We start from the raw sequence: 12,254 nt of genomic DNA, 5'->3' as shown, positions 1-12,254 counted from the left end.
TGATTTTCTTGTGCGTCATAAGGGCTGTATGGGGTTTGGCTTTGTCATGGTGTAGTCTGATGAGGTGACCCTGAAGCTGTGGTCTGTGGGTCTTGATGGCACATCACAGCTTGTCCAATGGCAAACAGTAATGGTCTCAGTTAATTGTGGAGCCAGGTTCCAGAAAGTCAATGAAAATGACACCACACTGATCCCAGAAGAAGGAGGCCATCATCTTTCAGCCTGCTGTTCGTGAAAGTCTTGGTTTCTTCTTCCGAGGGGAATCCGGATGACGCCAGTCTATGGATTGAGTTTTGCTCTCAGATTTGGACAAAAACAACCATGTTTCATCGTGGATAATGACACCATCAAAGCACTGTTGCCACTCGTCAGTAAAGGTTTTCGTGAGACCCTTCCACACATTCTTCCTCATCATTTCCATTTCGCTCGTCAATAATGTAGGAATCTAACATGCACAGATTTTTCTGTACCCTAGTGACTGTTCCAGTGATACTACACTACCCAATGACAAACGATTTTAGCAACCTGTCATGTCATCACACATCCATCATTTTGGATGATTTGATCAATGGTCTCCTTATTCACATCACTCACTGCCGTCAATGGTCTACTGCATTGTGGATTGTCCAGTAGAGAGAAATCACCTTGTTTAAACCTATGCAACCACTGCTGGATGGTGCTGCGATCCACTGTATCCTCCCCATAAACAGGGAGCAACTTCCTGTGAATTGATGTGGCAGAGTCATCGCCGGACTTGAAGAGGAACTCCATCACCGACTGACGTCGCAACCTGACCTCTACTTCACTGTCCATTATGGCTCACCTGTAAATAAAAGAAATTACTTTTATTTACCAACTTACAGCTAAATGTTCCAAGTATGTTCAAAAAAATTTAATTCTCCTCCTGCAAAAAATAAAAAAATTAGAGACTGTGCAATACTTTCTGAACGCCCTTTGTATATCTTAATAGAACAAAAACAAGCTTCATGCAACAATGTTAAAAGGAAGATAGATAGGAGGATGACAGTGAGTGCTACTAATGTCAGTGATACAAATAAGAAAGTCAGATGCTAAATAATATTTTGAAATTTGTGGTAAGGTCTTATGGGACCAAACTGCTGAGGTCATCGGTCCCTAAGCTTACACACTACTTAATCTAACTGAAACTAACCAATGCCAAGGATGACACCCATGCCCGAGGGAGGACTTGAACTTCCGATGGGGGGAGCCGCACGGACGTGACAAGACGCCTCAGACTGCGCGGCTACCCCATGTGGCTGCTAAATAATATATGGAAATAAGTTACAGTAGTTAAAAGGTAAATAAAAGCAGGATTGGTAATGGGGCAAAGTAAATAATTATTAAATTAGTTTATCACAGTGTACAGTGTTCTATGGTACCAGTACCCACACACAATTAGAACTAGAGGCTGTATGAGCTACGTTACCATTGGGTTGAATGATTATGGTGTGTGTATATTAAGTGTCATTGCCCCCCCCCCCCCTCTCTCTCTCTCTCTCTCTCTCTCTCTCTCTCTCTCTCTCTCTCTCTCTCTCTCTCTCTCTCCCCCTCCCTCCCTCCCTCTCCCTCCCTCCCTCTTTTTTAAGATGTGCTTATGGCACTTACTGTGGGGATCAGTTATGTTTATTTCATGCAATCATTCATTCACTCTTTTTTTTCCTTTTTTTTGTTTTTTGGGATCCCATAAGGGAGATCCTTCAAGTAAGTGAACAAGTTAAGCAATTAAACTTATTTTGTTCACTCTGGTAACAACAGACTATCACTACAGTGCTATATACATCTACATCTACATCGATACTCTGCAAGCCACCCAACGGTGTGTGGCGGAGGGCACTTTACGTGCCACTGTCATTACCTCCCTTTCCTGTTACAGTCGCGTATGGTTCGCGGGAAGAACGACTGTCTGAAAGCCTCCGTGCGCGCTCTAATCTCTCTAATTTTACATTCGTGATCTCCTCGGGAGGTATAAGTAGGGGGAAGCAATATATTCGATACCTCATCCATACTTGCTTACACCAGTTGCATTCAAAGCTTTCTCAGCTCTATTAAACAGCTACTGTTTATCTGCTACTGATAGCTTAATATTTACACCACCATAATAATATTTATGGAATAAAAAGCCATCTGTATGCGGTATGAACAGATGCCTGCAGACAGTTAACATTTCTGCTTGTCATAAAAATAACAGGACTTCTCAGCTACTGTTTTGAGATGATAAGAAAATTAGTAAGGGTGGCTAAGGAGGTACAGTTCCAATTCTCTTTTCCACTTGAGGGGATTATTGGTTCCTTTCTTTGTCATGGGAGCAGGTTGAAGACATTCACACTGAAATATGGAACCTGACTATGACCCCTAAGGCAGTATGTACATGGAAATAATTTTTATTTTATTAAATGTGGTATTATTATTCATTGTTAAAGGGAGACTTATTTTTATTATTGGCAACAAATAACGTTAAGGAGGAAATATATACACAACATTTTTTGTTTCCTTTTGCTGACTAAATACATTGATTGCTACAGAAAAGTGTATGAAACAATGGTAAGTGAAAATATGTAAAATAAGCTAGAAAGCTCTCACTCCTTTTCTTCTTATTTTTTAAAATTGTAAGTGTGTACAGATATGTGGCTATTTAAGTACTTCAAACATTTCTACTTTGAAATGAAATATTGTTTGACAAATTATTTTATTTCAGAGTGGTCCACAGCGCTGAGTCAAAGGTGTGAAAACCTGCAAAAAGATGCCGAGGTCATTAAAAACATTAAGTGGAATATATCTCAGCTTCATAAAGCCATTACCCAAAAGAGAAATGGAACACTTGGGAAATGTTCATCGTATCTCAGAACTGAACCGTTGGTGAGTGAAGTTGTTATATTTGCTGTTCGATACTGCTGACGAAATAAGTCAGGCTTTGCATTAGTTTTGAATGCCTTCATTCATCTACATTCTTTAGCGTTCTAGGGGTAGGAATGACATCAATGCTTGACCACCCAAGAGACGTGGATTTGCTGACGTGGAGAGTAGACGCGTGTCTGTCAGCTGAAGGCAGTATTAAAACAGTATTACAATGTTAAACATTTATTGTCCTCAAAATTCAGCATTTAATGCTTTCGACATTTAGGCAGCCAGTGTGGGCAAGGGTGGTGGTAGTTTACTGCCGCAGAATGCATTGGTTAGCATGTGACGTGCAGTTGTTAATATATCAGTTCAATAGCAGCAACATCATAAGGCCCGTCACCTCGTATATGTTAGTGCTCTGTTGTGTTTGTTCAAAATGAGGCTGCACACAACTTTTGTGAGATGATAGCCAGAGAATGCATGATCCTGTTCTAGACGATATATAGGCAAGGGATCTACCAGCTTTGCTTCGAGTACATGAAATCATTCAGTGAAGTGCTGTGGCCCTCTGCCAAGAAATACTGGCAACACTAACATCAGCCACAGGAACAGATGTGAGTGGCAGCAGTGGCTTGCCCTCATGGCAAAGGGTAACGAACTGCCCCCAGGTCCTACAAGTGAGGTGTTCAGAGGGTCTACTGGATAATGATGGCCACAGCTACCCATCAGTCTTCACTGGTATTTGTCACTGTGGCTATCAGTGACCAAGTTCCTCTTGACACAATAGAAGATCAAAGGCTACTCAACAAGCAGAAGGTTGACTGAGACAGGCCTCTCCACTAGACAGGATAACAGCACAGAAAATTAATAGTATTTACACAGGATGAGCTTGTGTGCTCTGCTACAGTGGGGTGGCAATGACATCTCTCTTGGGGGCTTCAGGTTTTCACAACCCTCTTTTCTGCCATGTCAGTAAACTCCTCAGTTGCCATGTTGTCACTTTCCTACATTGCTTCCTAGAGCTCTCAGCCTTTACAGGGTGTCAGAATAACTTCTGTGTTCACTGCAGCTCCATCAGTAGTTCTTTCTTGCCAGCATTCCACTTGGCTATCGAACCGTGCTGCTCTGCTTCCAGCATTGCCAGGGAAGAACTTTGAAATTTTTCTTGCAGTAGTAATTTGCTGTGCAACAATTTAGTGATGAAACTGTGCAACTATTTAGTGACGAAATAGTTATGGAAAATGTTTTGTATCTCTATTTGTATGTATTCAAAACTTGAGAGCTACTTGAACAGTAACAGCTTTCTTCATTGACTTGATAGTACTGAGACATGCTTTCTACTGACTGAAAGGAAATCCACAATAAATACCAGTTTAGCCTGAATGTTTTTTCAATGAACTGATGTATATAATTACTAACAAACCTGGCAATGCTTCACAATTGGTAAATACACTGAAGAGCCAAAGAAGCTGATAAACCTGCGTAATATCGTGTAGGTCCCCCGCAAGCATGCAGAAGTGCTGCAACACGATGTGCCATGGACCCGACTAATGTCTGAAGTAGTGCCGGAGGGAACTGACACCATGAATACTGCAGGGCTGTCCATAAATCTGTAAGAGTACAAGAGGGTGGAGATCTCTTCTGAACAGCATGTTGCAAGAAAAACCAGAAATGCTGAATAATGTTCATGTTTGTGAGTTTGGTGGCCAACAGAAGTGTTTAAGCTCAGAAGAGTGTTCCCGGAGCCACTCTGTAGCAATGATGGTTGTATGGGGTACCACATTGTTCTGCTGGAATTGCCCAAGTGTGTCGGAATGCACAATGGACATCAATGGCTGCAGGTGGTCAGACAGGATGCTTACGTACATGTCACCTGCAAGAATAGTATCTAGACATACTGTGGTTCCATATCACTCCAATGGCACATGCTTCACACCATTACAGAGCCTTCACCAAGTTGAACAGTCCCCTGCTGACATGCAGGTGTTCCCGACGCTAGCAGTGCCATATTCTGTCCATTTACATATCTCTGTATTTGAATAAGTGTGCCTATACCACTTTCTTTGGCACTTCAGTGTATGTACAGGACATGGATAGACACCCTAAACTTCTTTCCTCTCAGTACACCTCCTTCTCCTGCCTCTCTTAGTCCATTTCCTCCTCCCCCTCTCTTTGTGTATCACCTCTTCCACCCCATTTCTCCATCTCCTTCTCCCACTCTCTCCTGTCTGTCAGTTGACTCATTCCCATACTCTACATCCATTTCCTCCTCCCCCCCCCCCCCCCCTCCTCCATTCTCCCTTTCCCTCCTCTCTCTGATAATGAGCCTGGTTTACTGACATCGCAAATGAAACCTTGATTGGGAATTGAAGTCACTTAAAATGAATGAGCAAATCGATTCAGATGATTGATACATGGGATATGAGAAAGAGATCTCTGCAGCCGCTAGACCTGTCGGGATAATACCTTCAATGTTAGTTCTTTGCGTAGTTGTAACCTGTGAATGGCAGGATTACAAACTTTCTGATAAGTCAGATTCCATAGTAGTTTCGTAATCGTAAGACAGTAACCATAAATACAACTTTCCTATTTTCTATGAAACAGGTTGAGTGGGACCCTGTCTGGGTGGAACTGTATGGGGGTGGTTTGATAAGTCTGGTGCATTTTCATGAAGGAATGGAGCATTTTTGTTGTGCCTTTATGATTGTTAAGCTTGAATATTCCAAAGTTCGTATAAAGAATTTCAACCGTGTACAGCGTATAGCTCATTGTTGACAGCTGTCTGTGTTGGTCAGTCTGTTGGCTGCAATTGAAAATGGAGAGAACTGAGTTTTGTGCTGTTCTTAAAACATTTTCATTTGAAAAGTTCGACTGCCGCAAAAATAAAAACGGAATTGGATGAAGTTCACACGGTCTCTGCACCTTCATTGAAGACCATTTACTTACGGGTTAATGAATATAAATGTGGTCACACAAGTGGCAAAGACGAAGTGCACACTGGCCATCAAGTTGAGATTGCCACATACGAAACCATTGACAAAATCAGCGATTCAGTACTGCAAGACTGCCAAATAGAAATTTGTGAGACTACTGTGACTGTAGGCACTTCAACTGAGCAAGTGCATAATATCATGCATGGAAAATTGGTATGAAGAAAAGTGTGGCGAGGGGGGGGGGGGGGGGGCGGGCGGTTACGATTGCTTACAGTCAACTAAAGGTGCATCCATTATAACATTTCAACACAATGTTTGGTGATGTTTAATTGCAATCTGCAAATTTTTTTGTGCTGATTTGATGAAACCTGAATTCATCATCACACATCAGAGTGGAGACAGCGGTCAAAAGAATGGGCAGAGGTTGGCGAAAGTGCCCTGAAGAGGGCACAGACAATTTTGTGAGCTGCTAAGGCGAGGGCCAATGATTTTTGGGATTCCCAAGAAATAATCCTCATGGATTACTTAGAAGAAGGCAGAACCAAACCTTGACCACATTACGCTAAATTATTGGATCATTTGAAACTTGCTCCCATTGAAAAAGGACCAAGATTGACATGGAAAAAAAGTGCTCTTTCACCAGGCTAATGCACCACTCCACATATCAGTGATAACAATGGTGAAAGTACATGAATTGGGCTTCGAATTGGTTCCTCATCCACCCTATTTACCAAACTTAGCCCCAGGTGACTTCTTCATGTTTCCTAACTTGAAACTTTGGCTTGCTGGGAATAAATGTTAATCAAATCAAGAAACGAAAGATGTAGACAATGAGTGTTTTGCAGAGTTTGACAGAAATTATTTTTCCGATGGGATAAAAAAGCTGGAGGAACTCTTGGGTCAAGAGTATATCTGTCAAATGAGACTGTTGAGAAGTAAAGTGAATTGTATTCGAAACAAACCTTTTTTTCTTGCTTTTTTTATCGGAGTGTCAAACCATTCTCGTATGTTCCTAGTTTCTTACATGGACACCCAGCAAATCTAATAAATACTGCCACTCAAAGTGGTGGTAGGTGTACCATCTGGGAGTACTCACACCCACTCATCCATATAAACGAGGGATGCTAATCCTCCTGATAATGAAGTTGCCTGTAGTAAGAGGGCTCAGTGAGTCTTAAATCAGATTGTGTACTTCTAGTGTTTTAAGAGGAAGGAGGGGACATTTGAAATAGTTTATGATAATAGCTCAAGTTTGTCATGGTGTGCTCACTGTTCCACCATCATGTGAGTCCACCAACAGTGTGATCCTCACACAGCTTAATGGTGGACTGCCCTCTCCTCTCTCCTTTTATGAGATTTTAATGCACACAGTGCGCTATGGAGATCCAACACCACTACTTTCAGGGGTCAGCTACTCGAGACTGTCACACAAACTGAAGTCATTATCTTGCTGATCATGGGTTAAGCTGCGCATTTCAGTGCCCTACAGGTTATTCTACAATCGTAGACCTCTTCTGTTGTCACCTGTGCTAGCAGACGCTACTCAGTAGGAAGTGGATGATGACCTCTCTGGTTTATGGAGCAGATCATGAAAGGAAGCCGCTCAGATGGTGGTTCAGAAATGCTTAATGGAGGCAGTTAGGTGTTTTTAAGTTGTGTGAATGTGTCCAGGACTGGGCGGATCACATTACAATAATCATTCACCAAACTGGTGATCATCCAGCCTGAAGTCAACAGGAACATCTGGGAGGCAGCCTGTCCCTTGGTGGAATGATGAGTATTTTTATGCATTCAGAGACAAGAGGGCGGCTATGCAAACATTCAGCTGACGCCCTAAAGATTCAAATCTTGTGACTTTTTGAATGGCACCATCGAAGGCGAGAAGAATAATTAGAGAGAGTAAGCAGGGGTCTTATCAAAAGTAACTGAACTCCATTAATAAGTCCACACCTACAAGCAAAGTATGGGAAGAATTTCCAGGTGGAACTCAAAACTGTCAACAGCAGCTGTATGACAGGAGGAGGTGGTCTTCTGTTAGGTTTTTAATGAAATTTATCTGACAGAAATACTTCCCACTTCCTGGAAAGATCTGTTTCGTCCCGATTTTAAAATCAGGGAAGGATCGGGCTAACAGCAGTAGTGATTGTATTATTGGTCTCAAAAGCTGCATAGGAAAAGCACTGGAGTGTACTGTTAACCGGTGCCTAGTGTAGGCTCTTAAAACCTGGTTGCTAATAAATAACTCTCATTGTGGATTCATGGTGTATTGCCCCATACTCGATAATCTGATGCTGCTTGACGTGGCAGTCAACAAGCTTTCCTAAGTAAGCAACACGTGTCAGTGCCTCCTTTAATTTGGGAAAGGCCTTTGATACTGCCTGGAGACATAATATTTTGTTGCGGCTCTGCAGGTGGTGTTTCCATATATGTCTCACCACTTCCATACACTCCTTCCTCTCAGAAAGTTATGTTAGATACAAGGTTGAGGATGCCCTGTCTGACCGTTGCAAGCAGGAGAATAGTGTCCCTCAAAGTAGTGTTTTAAGTGCAAGGGTATTATGTTGGTGTTGAGGAGTGAGTCCCACAGTGTGTCCTTGGACAACTTCTCCATGTTCAGCACATCTCCCACTCATGCAACAGCTACTTGGCAATTACATTTGATAGTAAAGTGATTGGAGCAATAAATTTAAGGAAAATGTGAATTGTTTGGTCTCGACCTTCGATGAAAGGCTAATGTGGCTACCACACCTTAAGGAACTAAATTGAGGTGCCTCAAGGTTTTAACAATCCTTAAATGCCCTTCTGCTCCAACTTCATAAAACCTTTGTGAGGCATCGGATTGAATATGGTTGTCAGATTTATATGTGACTTTGGGCTTCATACCTAAACATGCTGGACGCGATTCACCATGAGGATATTAAGCTGTCAACAGGAGCTTGTTGCATGAGTTCATTTGCTGGCCAGTGTGCAGAAGCTGGTGAGCGTCCACTGACTATTTGACATCTCCTTGTGAGCATGCCAAGCATATAGGGCTCTGCCTGTTCCAAAATTGCCATCATCCAACTCCATTACCCAGCCACGACTTGAATGGCTATTTCATATTCTTCTGTGGACATTTAGGCCATTTGGGATCTGTTTCAGGGGGAGCCTTGAGTTGTTACAGGTGGAGGGAATTAAGAGTCCAGCCAAAGGTGGAGTAGATCCCCCTAGCTAGTACAGAGGCCCACGGTATGTCTTGTACGACTATCTACAGTAAGCATTATACTCCAGATTATATTTTTAAAATTAAATTTAATGAGATTTTAAATCAACACCCCGATTTTATTTTACATTTATGTGGATGGGTGCAAGCAGGGAAATTTTATCAGCTGCTCTGTCACGTTCCCCAACATTTTCCTTAGAATGGGGTTCCCAGAGCAGTTTTCAGTTTGTTTGCTATCCTGAGGGCACTAGAGCATATGAAACATCATCGTGGAAAGGAATTCCTCATCTGCTCTATCCCCTTCTAGCTTTGAGCAGTAGTACCTAGTAGATTGTATGGTGCAAGAAGTGTGGGATGTTCTTCTCTTGCAGACGAACGATTCAGAAATTACTTTCTGTTGAGTTCCAGGGCATGTTGGGGTCCAGGGAAATGAATTTTCTGATGCAGTTGCCAAGGAGGCTTGCTCCTTTCCACATGCTGCATGCTGTTTAGTCCCCTGCTGACTGTTACCACATTTGTGAAGTGGAAGATAGTGTGTTGGTGGGAGACTTAGTGGCTGGAAGTGAAGAATAATGAGCTGCATTCATTGAAACGTTCAGAGCAATAGTGGCTTCACTCCTTCTAACCATGAAGAACTGAGCCAGTAGAACTTTACAATCCTTTTACTCGTGGATTTCTCTTACATCACGAGGAACCCCCTGTATGGCACAGGTGTGGAACACAGCTTTCGATACAGTATATGTTGAGTATATTTTATTACGACCTGTGACCTGAGGACAGATCTGTAGCTCCCACAGGAGCAGTTCTGCTTTAACTGATAATGAGGTGAGTGTGTTTTGAGATTTTCTTTCATGTCAGGACTACTACCAAAAAATTGGGTGTGAGATTTGATCTGTTGCAGTGCAGCCCAGTCACCCATTATTTCTAAGTACTCACCCAGCCATTGTCATCTGCCCCCCTCCCCCCCCCCCCTTTTAACTGTTTCTGCACTGGTGTTTTATCCTTGATTTTACCTAGTAATTCTGCTGCTTTTTGTCCAATTTTTATGGTTGGTCTTCTGTATATCTGTCTATTTTTGTGTGGGGATATAACTTGGTTTTAAATTTTATTTTTATTTTTCAGTAGCTTTTGACCCACGTCTTTTTTATTTACGTCAAGCAAGGACACTAATGACATCTCCACCTAGTACCTTAAATCACTAATAATAATAATAATAATAATAATAATAATAATAATAATAATAAATAAGAAGAAGAAGAAGAAGAGAAGCAACCTAGTGAATTGTAATTCACCTCCGTGGGAGGCAGCTTACAGACAATCTTTGAACTAAGTCTTTAATGTTACGTGACAGTCTATGACCTTCCTTATAATGATGAGATTGGATTTAGAGAAGCACTGTATCAAGTGCAGCTGTTGGCTCACACCAGCAGATGCTCCTGGCTGCCTGCCAATCATCACTTGAGTTGAATAGCCAGGTATAAAAGGTGCAGGAATGTTACAGAAATGATAACAAACTCTGATACAAGAAATAAATATGGTTTGGAAATATCAGGCAATATGTAAATAATTTAGGAGTGAAGGAAGCAACATACCAAATAGTAGAGGCTTTGACATTGATAGTCACACAAACAAGAATAAAGACTTTGCTAGCTTTTGTACAAATCTTTTCTCGATGTAGAGTGCCGACATTTGGCTACAGCTACATTGTGCCACGTTGGTACACAATAGTGGGACTGCAGTTCGGCATGTATACAGGTGGAGTGGGTGAGTGGAGAAAAGAGTCATGAAGAAAGGGGGGGGGGGATAAGTGTGAGTAATAGCTTGGAGGGAGGTATAGGAGACAGTAATGTGACACACAGGTGGAGGGACCAGTGAGTTTGTGCAGTTCACGATGGTAGTGACGTGGAGGGGTGACAGAATAGAGGAAGGGGAGAATGTGGGGATCGGGATGTGGGCACGGGGGATTAGTGGAGATTGGGGCCAGGAGGATTATGTAAATGAAGAATGTAGGCTTCCATCTACATAGCTCAGAAAATCTGATGCTGAGGGGAAGGGGGCAGATGACACACATTGTGTAACACTCATTGAAATTGAGCATATTGTATTCAGCAGCTTTGTCTGCTTCTGAATGATGAACTCTGCTCTTGATCACAGTTTTGTGGCCCTGCCTCTGACAGTACAGGATCAGCTTGTAACATGGTTGGAGCAGAATGTGCCAGATGCAGGAACAGGGCAGGCCTTGCACCTAGGTCTTCGCAGGGATATGACCCTCGCGGCATGTGATTGGGAGTGGGTGTACCATGGGGATGGATAAGGATATTATGTAGGTTGGATGGTGGGGGGGGCAGCAATGTAATACTACCACTTTTTGGAGGTGTGGGAGGGACAGTCCGCAGACATATCTCATTTCCATGCACAGTGATATAGTTATATAGTTATGGTGCTGGAGAATGATACGGTTCAGTTGCTCCAGTCTGGGATGATCTTGGGTGATGAGGAGGGTGCTCCTTTGTTGCTAGTTTTTGGGGTGTGGTGTATTTTTTTGAGGGGGTGGGGGAAGAGGTTGAGGATGTGACACAGAAATTCTAGTTTGCAGATGAAGTGTGAGGGATAGTACCTGTCTCTTAAAGACCTTAATGAGACCTTCAGCAAACACACACAAAGGAAATACTCCCACTACCAGTCAACAGTACTAGATCCCTTCCACACACAGAATCACCCCCATAAGTCTGACCACCTTTGGATGACACATTTGCAGGGATGCCCTTGCTTATTTTTTCACAGGAATCCAGCTTACGTGACCAGACATTCGATTTTTGTGCCTCATTAACTACAAAACACTTGCTACGAAGGGTTTTCAGAGATCTTGGTGAAGGATGCCATCAAACTTCTACAGATGTAAACATTAAACCAATAAAAACCAGACCATAAGATAAACTAGTTTGATGAAACTACCTTCTCAAGAAAAAATTTATCATGTTTATGTGGAATCAGCTGAATGTTGTTGGCAAGTGTTGAGTTACCAATATGATAAAATGAGGTGCCAATTCTGAAAATATAGTGAAGAATAAAAATGACATAAACAGTGTAAAGTGCATGGTGCGTCTAGTGCAGTAACTCCTTGTTAACTTTACCAATATGAAAAAATCCACTCATCAGGCCATTTGCTGCTTGGTGGTACAATTAGAATTGAGGAACATAAACCTCAGTGGTGTCCCTCTCCTTGTCTAACACAGTTATTATATACAGAAAAAAAACCA

General features: G+C 42.1%; 1 protein-coding gene across 1 annotated transcript in view; it reads left to right on the top strand.

The window, feature by feature from the left end:
• Window positions 1-12,254, top strand: part of LOC124544780 — a 144,145-nt gene that overhangs the window by 27,098 nt on the left and 104,793 nt on the right. The window contains exon 7 of the mRNA XM_047123460.1: window positions 2,717-2,877. Within this exon, the coding sequence (XP_046979416.1) occupies window positions 2,717-2,877 (161 nt within the window). The remainder of the gene's footprint in view (window positions 1-2,716; window positions 2,878-12,254) is intronic.

Source organism: Schistocerca americana, chromosome 8 (assembly GCF_021461395.2).
Source record: "Schistocerca americana isolate TAMUIC-IGC-003095 chromosome 8, iqSchAmer2.1, whole genome shotgun sequence".
Classification (NCBI taxonomy): Eukaryota; Metazoa; Arthropoda; class Insecta; order Orthoptera; family Acrididae; genus Schistocerca; species Schistocerca americana.
Note: the sequence above shows the minus strand (reverse complement) of the source record. Positions and strands in the feature narration are given on the sequence as shown.